This window comes from Stegastes partitus, unplaced genomic scaffold (genome assembly GCF_000690725.1).
Source record: "Stegastes partitus isolate 25-593 unplaced genomic scaffold, Stegastes_partitus-1.0.2 Scaffold459, whole genome shotgun sequence".
Lineage (NCBI taxonomy): Eukaryota > Metazoa > Chordata > Actinopteri > Pomacentridae > Stegastes > Stegastes partitus.
Genome location: NW_007578190.1, coordinates 418,126 through 437,445, shown reverse-complemented (window position 1 = coordinate 437,445; position 19,320 = coordinate 418,126). Strand labels below are relative to the sequence as shown.

The 19,320-nt window shown below is 47.6% G+C and overlaps 1 protein-coding gene across 1 annotated transcript; it reads right to left on the bottom strand.

Moving 5' to 3' along the window:
- Nucleotides 1-354: 354 nt before the first annotated feature.
- On the bottom strand, nucleotides 355-15,989 carry gprc5ba (G protein-coupled receptor, class C, group 5, member Ba). The gene is made up of 4 exons (XM_008286581.1): nucleotides 15,174-15,989; nucleotides 5,578-6,606; nucleotides 5,233-5,354; nucleotides 355-3,693 (listed from the first exon to the last, which is right to left on the bottom strand). Exons 2-4 carry the CDS (start codon nucleotides 6,602-6,604, stop codon nucleotides 3,649-3,651), a joined length of 1,194 nt encoding a protein of 397 aa, XP_008284803.1. The 5' UTR covers nucleotides 6,605-6,606; nucleotides 15,174-15,989; the 3' UTR covers nucleotides 355-3,648.
- Nucleotides 15,990-19,320: the final 3,331 nt, after the last annotated feature.

Genomic DNA, 19,320 nt, shown 5'->3' with positions numbered 1-19,320 from the left:
GGCCGGTGGAGGCAGACGTCCAGCCTCCCTGAGCCTGGATCTACTGGAGGTCTCTTCTCGTTTAAAGGGAGTTCCTCCACTAAACCTTTCCTCATAGGGAAATTAGATTTAAACTAGTCAAATCTCCTTAATTAATAATATTATCGTGCCTTAGCCTTAATTTAGTCAGCCAATTTGTAATTTAAGCATTTAAACAATAAGATTTTGATTATTCAGGTAAATCCATGTCATGAAAAACACTGTATGGTCTCCACCTTCGTATATCAGGTAAATCTGCAATCTTATCGTTCCACTGTAAAGCATGTTGGCTCAACGTAAACCACGTATCGCCGGAAAAAAACACCACATCCAGGTAAAAGTTAACTACAAACATGACACTTTTATTGAACTTTTTTTTTTTTTTTTTTTTTTCCTGAATCAGTTACAGAAACAAGAGAGTTAACTGTTGTTGTTGTTTTTTTTTTCTTCTTTTTTCTTTTTCTAATCAGGGGAATCAAGTTCTATACATAGGCATGCTGCGTCACCGCACAGTCATAGCTGTGAAAACCAATATTGCCCCTGTCAGCTGCCCCGCTGGAACAGTCTGAAGGCAAGACGAATCAGAAGAGGACAGGCAAGGACATGTCAACCCCAGGGAGGATGGGTGTTCAGATGGGCTACCCAGGGAAAGACAAACTTAACATAGAAGTTTTGTGCAAATTTCACCACAGTCTATTTGATTTTAAACACAGAGACAATATCAGTCGGAAGATTTTCTCTTTTTTTTTTTTCTTTCCCTCAAGTCTTCAAACTAACAGAGGAAGTTATTTTTAGGTCCAGTGTTGATGGCATTTCATTCCTTTTTGGGGAATCAAACTATTTTGGACCATTTCCCCTGATTTTAATCTCTTTGCTTCTCAAGAACCAGCTCTCTTTTGTGTTTAAGAAAGCACAGACATTAAGTGTGTCATCTGATATACACTGAAATTATGATTGCTGTCACAGGACCTTTACATAAATAGAGTTAGTATTCAAAAGTACGTCTGAGAAAGGTCTTATATGTAGAAATGGTGATAAGCATGCACAGATAGGTAGTCGACAAGTGCAAAATCTACGAAGTCACATCATGTTATTTTTTTTTTTTTTTGTACTCCACATTGAGTGAAAACATCACAAGAACTGAAACCTCCCGTCGTCCCTTCACTGCTGACCATCCCAAACCCTGAGGACGCTTCATCTCGCATGGATCCGACCAGCGTCGGCCCAAACAGAGCCTGGCGTAGCAGGACAAGCTGTCTTTGGGCATGAAGCTGGCATGCAAGTACCAGTCCTATTTTAGAATAGCCAGTGTGTGAGACATAAACATACAGCAGCAGTCGACGGCTGACCCCTAATCTTTTCTTAGTCGAGGGCTGATGTGAGATCCGGGGTCACTGGACTGACTGTTGGTGGGCTAGAAGTGAGTTTGTTCTGCCCTCCCTGCTAGCTGTCCCCAAAGTATCACAGAATACTGTTTACCGCATGAAGTGCCAAAATTATTCACAGCCATAGTCGTTTTTCTGAAAATTTCAAAATAAGTGTGTTTGAATCCCCGTAACGGACCCCTGTCTGGACTGAGATTAGGAGGTACAGCCAACGTAAATCCTCATCATGATTTCCTTCAACATTAATCAAACAAACAAAAAAATAAAATAAAAGCATATCTAGTGTTGGCAGAACGTTTCCAAAATGCTAGTTTAAAAAATAAAAGACACCAGCAAGAGAAAAATAAAAGCTTAATGTAACAACAAGCAAATTCATGAACATAAAGCAAACCAGCTTAAAAAAAGAGAGAGAGAGAGAATCAGTTTGCAGTGGTCAGTTTCCCAGCGTGTCACTGGTGTCTAAACTCAGCCTACAGTTAAAAAAAAAAAAGGAAAAAAGTAAACAAGCAAGCAACGCTTTACAGCACTATTATGTACACAGCTTCTCGGGTGAGAGCGAGAGCTGGTGTCACGATGGAGGGAGAAGGGCGTGAAACGGAGACTCCAGTGAAACAAGAGTCCTTCTTGGCACTGGGACTTGAATTATAGCCGACCACAGAGAGACGGGAGGAGGAGGGAGAGACGCTCGGCCAGATAAAGAAGACGACCACACAGAGCAACACGGCCGCCTCCACATCACAGACACACACAGACCAGGCAGCCATTTTCTCGCACAGATTGGAGAAAGAAGATTTTACCGTCACAGACTCCCCTCAGACCGTCTCTCCTTCCTCCTCCTCTCATGTTTGATCCTCCTCTTTCTACCTTGCACTGTAAATCTGATCCTCCTAAGGCTCTAGAATCTCTGCACACAGGAGCCACAGCTCTATATATATATATATATACATATATAGTCTGTCACTCACAGTTTGACTACTGTATCTATAAAAGTGTTGTTTCTGTGCCTCACTGGAGGGTCGTGTGGAGGAATATTTAGCACCAGAGAGCAACTTGGACTTTGAATTTTCGCCGCCGACACTCATGAAATCACAACACTCACGTACGCACACACAAACACAGACAGAGGAACTACGAGCGGGAGACCATTTCACTTCCTCGCTCCGTTTCCTGCTGATATAAAGTGACAGTTTCTCCTGGCTGCTTCAAACCGCCAGTGGCCATCGGAGATGTGGGAGAGCACAGCAGTCTGACCTAGATTCACGAGGCGGCGCCGCCCCGCTGGTGACTGACGCCCTCCTCGTCCAATCACAGACCACCCCGCTCCATCGCACCTCTAGCAGCAGTTCACTAGCAGCTTCCCTCCGCCCAGGTGCTCCACGCTGCTCTCGTCGTCACCGCGGTCACTGGGAACTTCTTTTCCAGTTCGGGCTTCACAGTTTTGTGTTTGCAAAGTGTCCATGCAGGTGGGAGGATGACGCAAGGTGAGAGGAGTTATGTGTTGTATTCACAGAGAGATGCGGAGCCGGAGAGGGAGAGGGAGGAAAAAGCTGTCGGGGTAACAGTCTGGAGAGAGGGAGGGTTTGCTGGAGTGGGCGAGTTGTGGGGTATTCACACGCTCCCTCATGCACACCCACAGAGGCTGGCTTGTTTCTAGGAGGGCGGTGCTCGAGCTGCACAGTCGCCCACGTGCTCTGCCGTCACCTACGCCGTGGATGGATGGAGGACAGAGCCAAATGTTTCCACTTGAGCGCCAGCATTGTGAGAAGCAGCAGAAAAGACATCCTTCCTGACAGGAAGAGAGATAGAGCAGGAAAGAGCGATAGATTTTCACAGTTTTCGAGGATGCCTTACGAAGCTGCGGAGTCGGAGGAGCAAATCAAACCGAGGGAACGAATACTGCATGTTGATATTTTCAGATCGGAGTCAGCAGCTCTTTTGTTTTGCTACTTGCTGGTCACGTTTCAAGTTTTCAAACTCTTCTATTGAGACTTGTGTGCTAGAAAAGCTTTAGCTCTGTCCTCCATACCCTACGTCCTCTCAGTCTCACACACACTCACACAGTAGTTGATTGGCACACAGTCAGTGTTAAAGTCTGTACACACAGTCAAAGGGCCCTGCAGGCATCCGTGCTGTTAAGTCCAATCCAAGCGGACGGGCTCCTTGTCCTGGACCTCTCCCTCCTCACCCTCTCCATCCTCTTCTTCTCTTCATTTTCTATCACACATCCTCTTTCCAAACCTCTCGCTCACCACAGTTGCCTCCCCGTGTAGGTGGGAGGGGCGGAGGGCACCTGTAGATGGAAAAATTCAGTTTGTAAACGACAAACCGGGCTGAACATTCACACACAGGCTGAGCACAAATCTCCCCACGGGTCTGCTTTTAATTTTAAATTCCTATTTTTGCCCCCTCGCTGTGAAGGTTTCAATTTTATTCACTCACTAAAATCTACAGACTGTCAAACTGCCAAAATCCAGAGATTAAAATATATATTTATCCAGCTCACATTCAAATAGTCCAGATCCACAGTCAATTTTCAGCCTCTCAGGCGACATAAAGGCTCCTGGAAAACCTTCAGTTAATGCTGTACGGGCTGAACACACGTGTGCATGTTTTACTGGTGGAAAGTCGTAATTGTTTAACGTGTTATTTATCGTCAGCGTTCTCCATAAACATGCGGTGGAACGTCAGGGCTTAGCGAGTTTCTACTACTGTTGTTTTGGAAAGCCTGATGACTAATCCCATTACTGTGTGTTATTAGATTGATATGCAAATCCAGGAAATAATCTAAGGGCTCGTTTGAGGCAGCAGCTCGTTAGCTTAGCTTAGCACGAACACTGATTTAATCCGTACAAAATGCCACGTCCAGGCTGTTTCCCTGTTTCCACTTTTTACTGTCCCGTATTGATTTTCTCATCAGACTCTCTGCAGGCGTATGCCGTCTCCCAGAATGTCAACCTCATCCCTTAACTCTGTCTTCCACTCGTCGCCCATTATCCACTTTGCTCTTTCATCCTCGCTGTTGCCCATTTTGTTCATTGTGCAGTCGTCTTTTTAAAAAAAATAGTTTTAGTCTTTTAAATTGCTGTTAAAAGCTAATTATCTTATTTATTATATTTGATGCCTGAAGCAAAGTACCTCCTGTTGAGGATCCTGAGCATGCGATATAAATAAACTCTGCTTGCCTTTCAAACGGATGCACAAAAACACTGTTCATGCAAACTAATGATATTTTATGCAAAGCAGCTTAAGGAGAAGTCTCTACTTTCCCTTTGTTGGATAAATCAGCATGCCTGGCTGGATTCTCTAGGAGCAGTGACAACAAATGATCTCAGGCAGGAGTGCGTTACTTCAGTATTTCAGCCTGCTGTACGATGAGCTGTTGTGCTGTTGTGTAGCGTGCGTTATTCACAGCACAGTGGCTGGACAGCGGTTCACCTGTGCCAGCCGGAGCAGCCATTCATCCTGCATAATGAAGGCCGGGAGAGGTCGGCCGACAGTCGCATCACTCAGTGGACTCACAGCATTCGCAGGTTATTTACACACTCAGGAGCACATGGAAGTTGCCTCACAGTCACTCGTGCACAAATCAGTGTCAGTCGAATGGCCATTTGTGCCAAACCCATCCATGCATGTGCCCACGAAGTGCAACACACACCTGAGCATGCAGGCACAAACTGAGAATGCACGCACATACTCACACCTCTCCCTCATTCTTTTGCAATGACAAATGGTCCAGAACGCACAAATGTGCATGCAGTCTTGTCGGCGTGGGCGAATGAGAGAGCGGCGTGTAAGCGGCGTGTACCTGTGACTGGGAGGATGTACTCACCGCTCCCCCGTTCAGGATCATGGTCATTTCGGTGGGCTGGTAGACGTTGCTACGGAAAGGAGCACTGGGCCTGGCACCGGTGTTGCTGTTGTGTTGCCCGGCGCCGCCACCGCTCCTCAAACCTGGCGTGGGAATAGACGGAGAGGTGGACAGAGATTACTCACTGGGTATCACCATATCACACAGAAGAGTTCCTGCATCACACGAATGTCCTCCTGTTCTTATTTCTAGCCTCATATGCAAATATTTTCTGCTGCTCTATTACTCACTTTGGCCTACATTCCTCCTACAAGCTGTCCACACACACTGTGCCTGTCTGCTCTGAGATATGGGACTGCGCTGTACCTGCAGTGTTCTCGTCGTTGTATCCGTAGCCCTGGTTCTCCACAAACTGCCTGTGAGATAGAGGGATGTCTTCATCGAAGCTCGTCTCCCTCATCCGTGTCGAGTTCTGGGATGTGTCGAAGTAATCGGGGGCGGTGGGTTGCGGCGGGGGCCTCAGGCAGATGTGGGATTCGGGGATGGCGTGGAAGATGAGCAGCAGCCAGCCCTGAGCCACTAAAGCGATCGCCAGCGCCGGGTCGTTCCAGTCCGGGGACCTGCCGAGCCAGGCGTTGCCGTACAGGTAGAAGCCCACCCAGGCCACCCACAGCAGCAGCGACAACAGGCAGGTCAGCAGCAGCCAGATGGCGTTGCAGCGCCACTGACGTGTCTTCCCGCAGAGGGCCAGGGAGGCGGCAGTCAGCGCGGCCAGTAGCAGGGCGAGCACGTAGCTACAGGCTAGTGAGAAGTCCAGAGGCAGATACTGACAGGCAGCTCTTCCCTCCCTCAGCACAGTCAGAAGCAGCCACTCGGCAGCGATGATGCCCTGCACGGCGCTCAAACCCAACGCCAGGCCCGTGAGGGCGCAGCCGCCCGGGCTCCGGCGCTCCCGGCCCAGCCTGCGCAGACGGACGCCCTGAACCAGCAGGCAGGAGAAGCAGACGGCGAACAGGAGACCCCACAAAGCCCTGCGGAGGAGACACAGCGACTCGTCCTGCTCGATCAGGTAAGCAAAGCTCAGGCCGAACAAGCCGAGGATGCCGAGGAGCAGCAGGAGGATGGGTCCCACGCCGCTCCGCTTCTCGGCCTCGCTGATGTGGCGTAAACGGCACAGCAGCACCAGGGCCAGCAAGATGGCGGCCAGAGTCCCGCCAGCAGCCACGGACTCAACGGCCACGCCCCATATGGAGTCCAGGTCACAGAGGAGGGTGTAGGGACGCACCAGGCCCCAGCCACAGCCTCTTGGGAGGGTCTCGGGATCCGAATTTTGACTGCTAGCACGATGAGAAACAGCCAACAGCAGCAGGAGGAGGACTGGGAGGAACGCCATCTCTGGAGAGAAGACAGGGGGACAGTCAAAGGAAAGGAGGAGAGAGAAAGACGGTGAGTCACTCTGGTCATAAACGTTTGGATGGAGCGGAGCAGTCAGTCACAGTAATCATCCACCTGGGTGACAAGACAGACAATCGGCCACTGCTGGGTTGTAGTCAGGAAACAAAGGACCGGAGTTCACACCGGGTGAAAGACCGAAGCCACAAAAACACACAGAGCATCCTCTGTCACCAGCAGCAGCCTGTAGGCCTCGCTTTTATTTCAACCTTTAGAGGTTTTCATGTTGTTGCTACCAGCCTCGAATTAAAAGCAACACGCAGGACATCAGCTGATTCTTGGGCGTACGATTTGTCCGCGTGCTGACAGGAAAGCTGCAGCATCATGCATATTTTTATGAAAAAGCAGAGATACAGAGAAAGGAGCGCCTACAAGCAGTTCAGCTCACTATCAGGCATCTGAGGGCATCCAGCGAGGTGCGAGACGATAACACACTGCACACAAACACACACACACACACAACGCCTCCAGCACCAGCACCGACACTTTTAAGAGAAGTGTCCCAGCGAAACCAACAACAACAACAAAAAAGCCTATATCAGCACTCTGCTCAAAATCAATGCTGTCTCCATCTCCCGTTTTCTTTATTCATCACCGCTGTCAACACACACAAACAAACACACATTCTTTGGTTTCGCTGAGGGCTTTGCTGGGATGATCGCTGCTGTCGCTTCACCTGACAAGCTGTGTGTTTTATGGCAGGTTGATCTGTATTTAAAGGCGCCACAACACCACACACACACACACACACACACAAACACGTCTTCCTGCCAGGTTGCTGTCGCCGGGCTTTTAGAAATTCTTTCCAAGCTGGATCAGACTTTAGTGTGTTAAACAATCCGCCTTCACAAAGCGCTTTTCTTTCCTCTCCGTGCTTGAAGCAACACACTGGATTGTTTATTTCAGAGGACTGTAGCCTCACTGTAATTTTGACATTAAAATTTTGCACGGTGTCCACAAATAGACCGTGCCACAATATCTGTACACCACCTAAAGGACACTGGATATCCCAGCTTCACATTCTCTCTTCATACCAGTGAGTCAGGATGAGTTTCATGGTCGGGCCGTCAGCGGGCGGCTCGTTGAAATGAACGCCGGCGTCCGTCCAGCATGTGGCTCATGAAGTGGGACGGATTGTAAGAAGGAAGCAGACCTTTGATATTCTGACTGATTAAAACACGAGTGGATGTAGTATTGATCTTGTATGATTTGTCTTTGACAGACTTTAAACCATAAAGCAGCTATAGGCGATATTTAAAGTGTAGAATCAAAGGCGGTGTTTCTTTTGGCTTCACTGAACAAATAATCCATAATAACCTTCTAGCATGCTGTAATTCAACTGGTCGGAGAAGAAACTACCGTAATGTCCCGACTATAAGCCGCTACTTCTTTCACACGCTGCGGCTGAAACAACGATGCGGCTAGTTTATGGATTTTTACGAGTTTGCCTCGAGACCAAAGTGACGCTGAGAGCGACGACGGCAGGGAGACTGAGGAAGTGACGAAGTGATTCTGAGGCTGAAGAAGACGACTTTAGTGGTTTTAGTGCAGGAGGAAGATGAAGACAGCGATCAGTGACTTTTCCTGGTAGCTGCTGGAGTTTTTATTTCCTTAACCAGCCGTGTTACAGGAACTGTTCAGAAAAAAGCCTCTACGGTGCGTATTTAATAAACAGTTAAAACATCTTTCTGTGTAAATATCTCACGTTCCAACGTGGACACCTGCAGCTTACAGACAAGTGCGGCCTGTATATGTACGATTTCTTTTTTCTTTTTAAAGTTAGTGGGTGCGGCTTATATTCAAGTGCGCTCAATAGTTTGGACATTACGATAGACTTCTGCACCTCCTCCTGGTTCCATTTACAGCCTGCTTGACATCATAGTTTAGTGTTAGTGAGGCCCACGTGTTTTTCTGCGCGAGTCGTTGCCCTGGACGTTTAATGTTTTTTAGCACTTGTGGGCTACCGTAGCTCAGGCTCGTGACAGCAACGTGAATTAGCAACGTTAGTCACTTGATTCGGGAGCATTACCAAGTGGAGGGAACATGCATCCTGTCACCCAGGGCAAAAGCATGTTGTTGTATTTTTCTATCTGTGTGAGAAGCTCTTCTCCACCATGAACTTTAATCAGGTCCAGACTTACTGATGAGCATCTTCAAGCCACACTGAGGGTCTCACTTGTTTCCTCCCTCAAGCCGAATGTGTCTGAGCTGTAAGAGGAAGCGCTGCCGGGTCTCTAGCCTACGTCCTGAAGAACCGTTCATCTTCTGAGTTGTTGTTAATAAAGGTTGAGAAGATTGGATCAGTTGTACTTTTTTAAATATTTGAAGCCCTTTTTTTTTTGGAATACTTGATGCGGCCCAGCCTCACCCAGACTCCACCTCCAGCGGCTCCGGGGGTTAGTTGAGTTTGAGATCCCTGATTTACAGGCTTTAGAAAGTCCAACGTGTGACGGAAGACTCTGACCAATCACAGATCTTTTTACCCAGATCCGGTCCGAGGACATAAAGAGGAGCAGTCAGCACTGGGAGTACGATGTGTCGCGTGGTTCTTATCATTTCTTCCTTCGTTGTTTGCCTACAGCAGCTTCAGGTGAACCTGCAGCTCTCCTCTGCTTTACTTCACAGTGAGTTCCAGCCCATGGGTCAGCTGTCTGCCTGCAGCCTTCCTGGTCTGATGAACTACTGGCTAGTAGAGATCATTCATCAGCCAAATAGTTGTACTAAAACAGAGCTAAAAGGAGAGTGCTTACTGGACTCACCGGGTGGCCAGAGGTGCATCTATGCAACAGCTGGATGTTTAAATCAACAGCTGTTTGGAAACATGTTTAGAAAGCTACGACTTGTTTCTGCTGCCGAAAGAGGCAGTTACTGCAGGTTAAAACATTATTTTCCTGTTAGTTTGTCCATTTATAAGCCACTCCTGCCCTAAAAATCTAAAAAAAAATTTAAAAAAAAAGCATAGCTAATCTAGCAAAACTCAACTCACATTTACTAAGACTCCGTGTATTCACAGAATGTCGACTATCTACAGTTTTTTAGTCAAAACAAGTGTCATACGGTTGTTCCCTATACACACCAGCACAGCTCGTCCATCCACTCATTTACAAGCTTTTGATGTCCTCATATCCATTTTTTTTTAGATATATTTTTTAAGACAGCAGTTGTTTACAACCTTGCAAAATATCATTATTTATTTCTCGGAGACCCCAGAGGGCAAAACAGTGAAAGATGCGTGCCTGTGTATGTGTGTTTTGTGCATACTCATTTGTTTAGAGCTCTTTCATGTATTCTTCTGAGATTTACACCCTCCGAAATTCTTCTCCACGCCTCCTCATTACTAAAATTCTCCGCTCCCTCGTTTCCTGCTGTTACTTCCTGTTGTCTCCTTCCTTCCTCGCTGTAGCCGTTGGTCATTACTGGTCTACATTAACATCAATCGGCGCTTTCGGAGGGATGAGTCACCAAAAAACACGGTGCAGGCTGTTCCCATACACTAACAAACACCTGACATTACCACGTATACCCGAACAAGTGGCACCAAAAACACTCCAGACAAACTCCTGACATCGTGTTGTTTTTCCAGTGGGAACCTGATCACCGTGGTTACGCCCCAACTCCAAATTACAGGAATAAAACAACAGAGAGGAGACAAGAAGCTCACTGGCTCATCCTCAGCAGACGGCTCCTCCTCCATCCTTTTCTGTCTTTCTTCTCCACATTCTTTGTCATGTTCTAATGACAGAGGCAATAGAAATGCGCGCTTGCAACAAGAGAGTGGAGTTTGTGTGACTTTTTGACTCCCTCACCCTCTCACCCTCTCACCCAGTCACTCCTTCTCACACAGATGGTTGCCCCGGCTGCTTTCTGAGTGTCTTGGCAGACCGGCGAGCTGAAGGATGCACAAGAGGGCTGCCAGCGGCCACACACACGATCACACATACGCAGTCAACCCGACATGCATGTGCAAACTCCCGTGTGCTCTTTACCACACACCTACAGCAGCGCACTCGAGTGGTCTGTTTTCCTTTAAGCTGCTGTGAGTCATGTGTAGCGAGCCTGTGGCCTCCTGCTTTGTGCAGCTCAGAGGACGCTGCCGCCGCCTCGTCCTCCCTCTGTCTCTCCAGACATGTTTCTCTCTCTGTCACTGCTGCTCCTCGCAGCCATTTCTGTCCTCCCCTCCATTTAAAATCCTCCATTCTGTCGGATCTCAATGCCACCTCTCCTCCAGAGCAGCCGGAGCGGCCTCAGCGCTACATCTGAGCATGTGCTGCGAAGGATGCGCCTCACACACCTCCAGCCCTCCTCGTTTTCCTCCTCCGTCTAATCCCAAACACATCCCTCTTCCTTCCATTTTGGCGTCTTTTTCTTCCCCGCTTGTGCCCCCTTCCACCTCCTTTCCTCCCCCCTCTCACCCCCACCTCCTTCCCTCCCTTCCCCTTTATTCTTGCTGTGCATCTTATGTAACTGGGGGAAGGATCCAGCTCCTGCCAGTTCTGCTGCATGGCTGCTGTTTCTCAGGAATCATCTTCCTCAGTGCCAAGCAGCCTGCTGCCACTCCGAGGTCCATCTTAGTTTGTTATTCTGCACGCAGCGGGGCGACATGCATTCATGCTGCATGTGTCACACACACACACACACACACACACACACACACACACACACACACACACACACACACACACACACACACACACTGGCACTATGCCCATGTGTGCTGCCTCTATTTACATGTAAATATAACATTCAGCTCGGTGGCATGTATTATGCATGTGTGTGTGAAGGCAACGCATTCTCGCACAAAGCTGAATGTGGGAAGTATGCAGCATCCAGTCTTCACTGCGCTGCTGTTAACGCACAACAGGAACACAAGCGTGAGAGTGCAAATGTGCAGCACTGCAGTCATTCAGATCTGCTCCGGGCTGGATAGGCAGGGATGGGGGAGAATATAGCAACCGTCCCGTACAATTACAACCTCCTGTAATTATCAGACGTAGCACAACCAGATGCTGCCTAATTAGGGCGGTGATAATTGGGAGGATTATTGCATTTTGATGACTCACTTCAGTTCTCGTTTTTCTCCTTTAGTCAGACTGTTTGGACAATAACGGAGACAATGTGAGTGTGTGACGATGGCTGGAACCTGATCCAGGTGTTGAGGTGAGCAGGTCATCTGTAGGTTCTGTGCCGGCATCTGCTCGATGATGAAACCGCTCGTGACTCCGGCCTTTTGCGCCGTCTTCTGTGATACTAACAGACCTTTTTTCATGGAAGTGAAAACATTTACATCCGACGTTGCAGACTGGGGTTCAGTAATATCTGCACATCATTCGTCTGTCTGTAAAGCTCAACTTGGAGCGTAGTCCAAACAACATTCAGGACTCGAGGAAGAAATGGAGGAGGTGGGATCACTCGTTTTCTTACCTGTATTTCTTATTTACTCGTGTTTCTCACTGAGGTCGTGAGCAGAACAGTTCAGGCGGGATAGGAGCGGGTTAGATGTTGAAAATCTGACTTACAGAACTTGTAAAATTTAAGCAACTTTTATCGTTTGCTTCTGCTCTTAATGAAGCAAAGCAGATTGTATTTAGGTCATGTCAGAGTTTCCTAGTTTGATTCTGCTCTTTACAAGGTTTTCTGTATAGACATGAAAGTATAGATTGTGTGTAACTAGACCAGGTGAAGAGACGAAGGCTCTCCGGTGCTCTCCAACATGCATTTGCAGTTGAAATCATTTACAACAATCCAGACGACTTTTACAATTAGACGGCAGGTTTGATGTGAGGGCCGAACAGGACTCCTGCACCAGAACACCAGACCTTCTTTACGTGTACGTTTCTGACATCACCAAGTGGACTTTTCAAGATTCATCCACTGAAGGTAATTTTTTTAAAAAGTTTTTTGTACATCGAGTGCTAAAGATCTGTTGTTAATTAAACTGGCTTCATGTGGAAATGTTCTTCTCCACAACAGAGAGGAGCTTCTTTTTTGTTTATTCGAGGACACTTGGACACGACACATGCTCGGTGGAATCCCTGAACTTGCACCCGTCCAGAAATCGCCTCTCCGGTGGTGCATTCAGCCAGAGTCAGAGACCTTCTGCAAAGAAAACTGCACAGTCGCAGTCAGTTCACATTAGATTTCCAACTCTTGGATTTCTCGTTCAAGGCTGCTGAAATAAACAGACCTGAGATCAGCAGCAGTTAACGCCTCGTGCAAGCTACACGGATTTAAACCTGAAAACACGTAGCGTGGCTTTGATCCAACCAGTATAATGAGCTTTCCTGATTGTAGCTTGTTCCTGCCTAATCACCACTATTTGTTTGATGGACTTAGCCAGATTTTCAGCACATTAAATCACCAACAACTCCATCATGTGATCTGCCCAACTTTGTGGACTCATCTCTCACCTCCAGGGTGACATCACCTCTCCTTCACAGCTGGTGGATACAAAAAGACGGGAACAGAAGGAATTAAGGGCTGAGAAAGAGGGGAAGTGATGTGGTAGGCATCAAGGTATGACGTATGGGCGTGCTAAAATATGTGGGAGGAGTTGGAAGGACAAGTTTAGGGGGAAAAATAAGACTCACAGATGAGAGGAGAAAGCTGGAAAAAAAATGGAGAAAAAAACGTTGTGAATGGAGGACTAAAGGTGGCCCATTCACTGCACCGACCTCCTGGGTGCCATCACAGAGTAACTGACAGTAGAAGTATTTTCCCCAGCCTCTTCAGACATCCCAGGCCACCCTAATTAGGCCTCATTACCATGTGACTGGGCTCACAGCAAGACCATATGCTAATTGACTTGGCAATTAACACTGCCAATGTTTAATCTCAACCCGCGCTCCCCTCCCTCTGCTCCTTTTTCCCTCGTCCTCCGACAACAAGGATGAGGTGACCGGATGTGAAGGCATCCAAAAAAACCCAAAACATACCCAGACAGAGACCTCCAGTGTCGTGTGTTCTGCTTCTGTATGCGATGAAAAAGCATCAAAGTGACGGGATCTGGGGCAGGATGAACGAGGGGTTGATCACAGGAGCCCCGGGTGATCAGATTTGGGTAGAGAGCGTGATAGTGATCAGAGGAGCAAGAGAAACGAGGAACAGTCGGATGTGCCGGGAAAGAATTGGAGCGAGCCTTGTGCCTGGAGCGTGTGTGTGTGTGTGTGTGTGTGTGTGTGTGTGTGTGTGTGTGTGTGTGTGTGTGTCAGGAGGGGGGAGATAGCTGTTACAGCTCTCAGGTGGAAACTATCCTTAGNGGGGTGGGTGCACGAACACAAATGCACATATGAAAGCAGACGCAGGGAAGTTACCATGTCTGTGACAGTCCAGCTCATACTCAGCTGTGTACATAAAGAGGCTCCGTACAGGGTACATATGGCAGCAGCCCCGAGGAGATACTGGAGCTCCGTCTTCTCCCAGGAGGAGACTAACTGCCTCATGAATGTGCAGTCTGAGAATAAACAGCTCCACTCTGCTGAATATTGATTAATGATGGAAAACAGAACACTCCAAAATAGGCCCGGGAGCTTTCTGAGTACACAAATCCTGCCCTGACAGTAGCTCCACACTCACATATCATCTGTCTGTTTAGCAACACTAAGTCAATCCATACATTGACATCAATTTCCGCACAAACTTCCTTTATCTAATTGGACTCAAGCGGGCATTTAGGTGCAATTTCAAGTCAGACAACCTGTCCAAGGCCCTGCCTCTGGTTCAGGGGACACCCTTGGATTTAGCTGACCTAAGGAGCAGCTCAGTGCAAACAGACATTTGGAGAATGCTCTTTTTTCTCTTCTTTTTTCAGCACACCCCCCTCCGTGAACAATACCGGCCACATGGGAGGGTCCCTGGGGGTTCCAGAAGAGTGTGTTTGTCAGAGAGAACAGCAGTAAGGCCATTGTTTGGGAGGTGTGTGTGATCCAAAAATAAAGAATGACATCTAACCTCCAAACTAAAGAACGCAGAAGTGATTGACACTCCTAAAATATCCCAGTGTGTTGTGGGATGAAAATGGAGGCGCAGCTACTAAAAGGAGACCAACGTTTTTATCCTCGTGAGAAAAATGTGCCAGAGCCAATCAGACGTCAAATTTCACACAGGTCAAAGCCTTCCACGGTCACGTCTTTGGTGAAGTTTTACACGGTTTTGTCAAACGCCCCTTGAGGTCAAGGCCATCTGTGCCAAGCCCTGTGCGTAAAATGTGCATGTGTGCAACATATCTTTAACACTGCATGCCCTCTCTGCTTCACACACCTCTGCATTTGGTGCATCGACATCGCCTCTCGCAGGGCTGTCAGTGATGCAACTTCCACCTCAGTGGCGAAAAACCCCGAAAACCAGCCTGATTGCTACGCACGCTCACATGCATTCAGATAAACCGTGATGAGATTTTTCGCCCCAATATTCGGACGTGCTCAGTGAACATCGTGCACAAATTTCCACAAGGCTATCAGTCTCCCGACCCCCCTCTGAAACCGTCAGTATTCTACACGGTGAGCAGCACGTACCTGGATCGATGTAAACAAATGTGATCTAGGATGAAGACGGATGCACAGCTGTCAGGCTTGATGGGAGGCAGAATTTTAAAAAATGTCACATTTCGGAATGAGCCCTGCTCGCCGTGTTTGCGTATTCTCTCTCCATCCACATGGAGCTGTGTGCGATGAGCCCAGATGATTCTCTGCTCCAGGCTTCACACCGGAGGAACCCGGTTATTCAGCCCGTGTCCGTTGTCCTCAGAGGCACAATGTGCATGAACACGAGTCCAAACAGGGGCGACGTAACGCAACGAGGGTGTGAGGATTAAAATGTGGAAGAGATTCTTTATCGTTTGCCCCTAAATCCTTTGTTCAGCGGTGCGCATCTCTGGCTTGCGCTCTGCAACAAAGACGGAGCCTTCGTCAAAATAAAGAAGATGTGAGTCGAAATCCTGTGATGTGCAGACACTGTGTCCCCATAACAGCCGGATCTCCTTCTCCAGATATTGCGCTGATTATGCCGCTGGATGCCCGGACTGACACTCGCAGCTCCCCGCTGCACCTCTCACGACTGAGCGCATCAGAACTGCGCTCCGCATAACGTGCGTAATGATAATCCTGGTGCGCACCCACACAGAGACACGGGGACAGTGACAGCTCTCCGGAGCCGCCGCCGAATCCCCTCTGTCCTGCCTCTCTCGGACTGTTTTACTCGGATAAATTACCTGATCCCTGACATGTGGACGCCTTATTAAATCCACACTGTGTGCGCTGTGTGTGACGATCAGGCGCGCACACACCTCCTCCTGTCTTAAAGCCGCTGTCACTGTGCGCACGATTTGGACTCTCCAAATGCTCCTCTGTTACATCCGACTGCTGCGTTACTGTTACTCTCTCGTCCACTGCGTTAAGTCACAGAAAACATGCCAACACAATGTCAGGTTAAACTTTTTAAATCCAATTTCCAGTTGCATCTTTCAGAATAAAGTGTCATTTAAATAACTTTTTTAAAAAGAGAAGTCAGGCCCTCTGTTTGGGAGTGTGCTGCTGTGATACAAACCTCACGTTGTTTTTGTTTGTTTGCTTTGTTTTTTAATGACAAGCTCAGTAAACTTTTATTAGAAACCTGAAGTAACCCACAGAAGCACTGAAGAGTTCGGCTTGTGGAGCCAGACATCAAACCACCAGCCACTGCTCGACCTGCTGCACCTGCTGAGCCACAGAACCGCTGAATGTTCTGTGAGGCTTGTGCACAAAGACCCCCTGCTGTTCTGTTACCCCACCGTTGTTTGTTTTGATGCTTTCAAGTCCTCGCTTCTTGTCCTCTGCAAGCCTCGTGTTGTTTTCGTGTGGCTGTGAGGGACTCTCTTATTTTGAAATCAATCCAGCCTCTCTTCCGGGGTTCCCTTGGTTACCTCAGAGGTCTTGCCACAGCTCCAAACTGCTGTGATGCTTATTATTTCTCAGACACATCACATGCTTGTTGCCTCAGCTGCTCCAGTCCATCTACTGGGGATCTAATGGTGGACCCCCCTCCCCCCCCTCCTGCCTCTATCTCAACGTGGAAGTGATTTGTGGCACCGCTGTCACCATATTGCACTGATTTTCCAAAACGCTCACCTCTGCAGTGTCAGACAAGCAGGAGGAGCCATGACACCTCTGACCAGGTGGCCATAATGCTGCTGTAACGTCCACTCACAGTCTCATTTTTAATCCACAGATCTGATTTCTGCACGTTAAAGGGAGGGGGCACCTGGGAACCAACTTCACATTTTGCACATTTTGCATGGGGTTGCCCTCCCATTGTCTCTCCCTCCCCCGACTTTCCCTTTCACATGCACACAAACTCATAAACACATGCAAAGTGAAATGACATGCAGGCTCAGGGGGCAGTAAGGAGGCGTATCATATGGAGTGGCAGCTGAGGATGTGAGACTAATCTGACAGGTGCAGCCCTGCAGAGTGACAGCATGGGAGGAGGAGGAGGGTCACTGCTCAAAACAGGAGCGCTGAGGAGATTAATGGTTCTCTGACTCCACTATCAGCAGACAGGCCCATGCTGTAGATCTGCAGCACCGTCCTTATTCGCTTTACACGAATGACTGGGAAGGAAATCTGCAAATTCAATTCTAATCAGACTGTGCTGTCGGCTGAGGAGAAAATGTCAGCTGAATAATCATTTAAATGCCACAAATGTTTGGTTTCGCTGTAGAACTGCTGCTGTAGTGTCCCTATGAACACACAAACATCCCCGAAACATGAGTTCCTGCATCATCGTTAGTACTAAAAAGTTCCTGACTGCAGCTGTGTGACGTCTTCTCTCCATGAGCTTTATCACATCTTCAGTCGTGTTGAGACAGGAAACGATGCAAAATGTTTTTGTGTGGACTCGACTGCTTCTGCACTCAACTACCAGAACACCGACTGTGCAGACATTAGCCGTCAGCTCGCACAGTGGACCGGCGTGAAATCATTCGACTATCACACGTGCAGCAATTAATCACAATTAATGGAATTGAAAGAACATCTTAATGTGAGCACCTCATCAGGTTGGAGTAATAGGGTCATTAAGAGGTTTATTACCGTGTAATAACTGAGTGTGTAGCTGGGAAGGTAAATTAGACGGCGATTTGGTGCCGTAGAACAGAGCCCTTGATGTATTTTGGTGCATGAGACAAACACAGAGATGTAGAGGAGATGACTGATTCCACCCTCATGTCTGCTAAATAGAGCTAGCAGCCAGTTGTTAACATTTCTCCGTCCAAAGATAATAAAAAAAGCACCATTAAACCTCACTGATTAACACTCTGTGACTCATTTGGTTGAATCCATACAAGAGCCAAAACAATCTGGGGGTTTTGTGCTTATAACCTACTGAGGACTTGTTGTCCACGACAAAAAGTTTTGCAAAGGATTTGGATCGTGCAGCAAGGCAGGGAATTAGTTTACTTAATGACAGTGCTCTCAGCATTTAAATCTTCCATCAAAACAAGTCGCCCATCACTGTAGCACCCTCTTCTGTAAAAGTCACATCCGTAAGGGAGATGTAAATTTCGTTATCGTCCCAGATCTGCGAGTCTACAAGAGTCCAAGTACAAGTGGTGCTTAAAACAAACGTTTGACTCACGAGCGAGTCAGCTCATCGGGCTGTGCACATGAACCGTCCCTTCCTGGAGATACTTCTGTTTTACTTTCAACACAAGTCAGAACGGCACCAGGTCGCGTTAATGGAAAGACACATACAAGCAACGGCACTTCAAGTTGTAAGAAGTTGTTTAGGATCAACTTTTTCCCCTTTTTTTTAGCACCGATGTTGCTCCAAAAACATCACAGGGAGCAAAAGACACAGTTTGTATGTCAAAATCACAAAACATTTCTCATTTACTCTGCTCTAAAGAGGGAGCCACAAACTGAACTGTTCTTAATCATGAAACTTGAACAGCTTAGATTAACGATGCTCAGCTGTGTTGAATATATTCTGTGTTTCTTTGCAGGAGCTGAGCTTTAGTTTGTAGGCGTTGTTCCTCCTGCAGCCTCAAACGGCACCACCATCCCTGTCAGCATTCGCACATGTGGAACAACAACATTGATAACTGTATTAAATGCTCGCAGTTATCAATAATCCCCAACATGAAGACAGGATCAGTCCAGGTGAGGCTTTAACAGCAGCTCACACTGGAGTTGTAGTTCATAATCTACGGTTGAATCATGTGCTGCTTAGTGATCGTCCTCAGGTTGAGTCCTGAGCTTGTTTGTAAAGTAACAGATTATTATCACACATAGAGAACATTTCATAAACAAACCAGGTGATTAGTTGTTTGTTAGTTTAGATGAATCTCTTGTTTATTGCTGTGTTGCTGTCTCTTGTACATCAGCTGGAACCGGCCTCACGTGACTGTCAGACATTGTGTGCGTCCTGTGGTTCTGTCCGTCACCGCGGTGGGTTTGGTCTGAATGAGTTTGAGGGGGACACCATTCCTGCATCCTGGGCTTAGCTCCGCCAACTACAGTTTTAATTGGCTAAAAGATGTACCAACATACTGGAGCGTTTTGAAGCAGAATGAGAACAGGGTGCAGTGGTCTGGATATGTGAGAGCACTTTTGGACTTTGCCTCCATTTCCTGTCACTATGCTAAGCTAACTAGCTGCTGGCTGTAAGTTCATAATGAACAGTCAT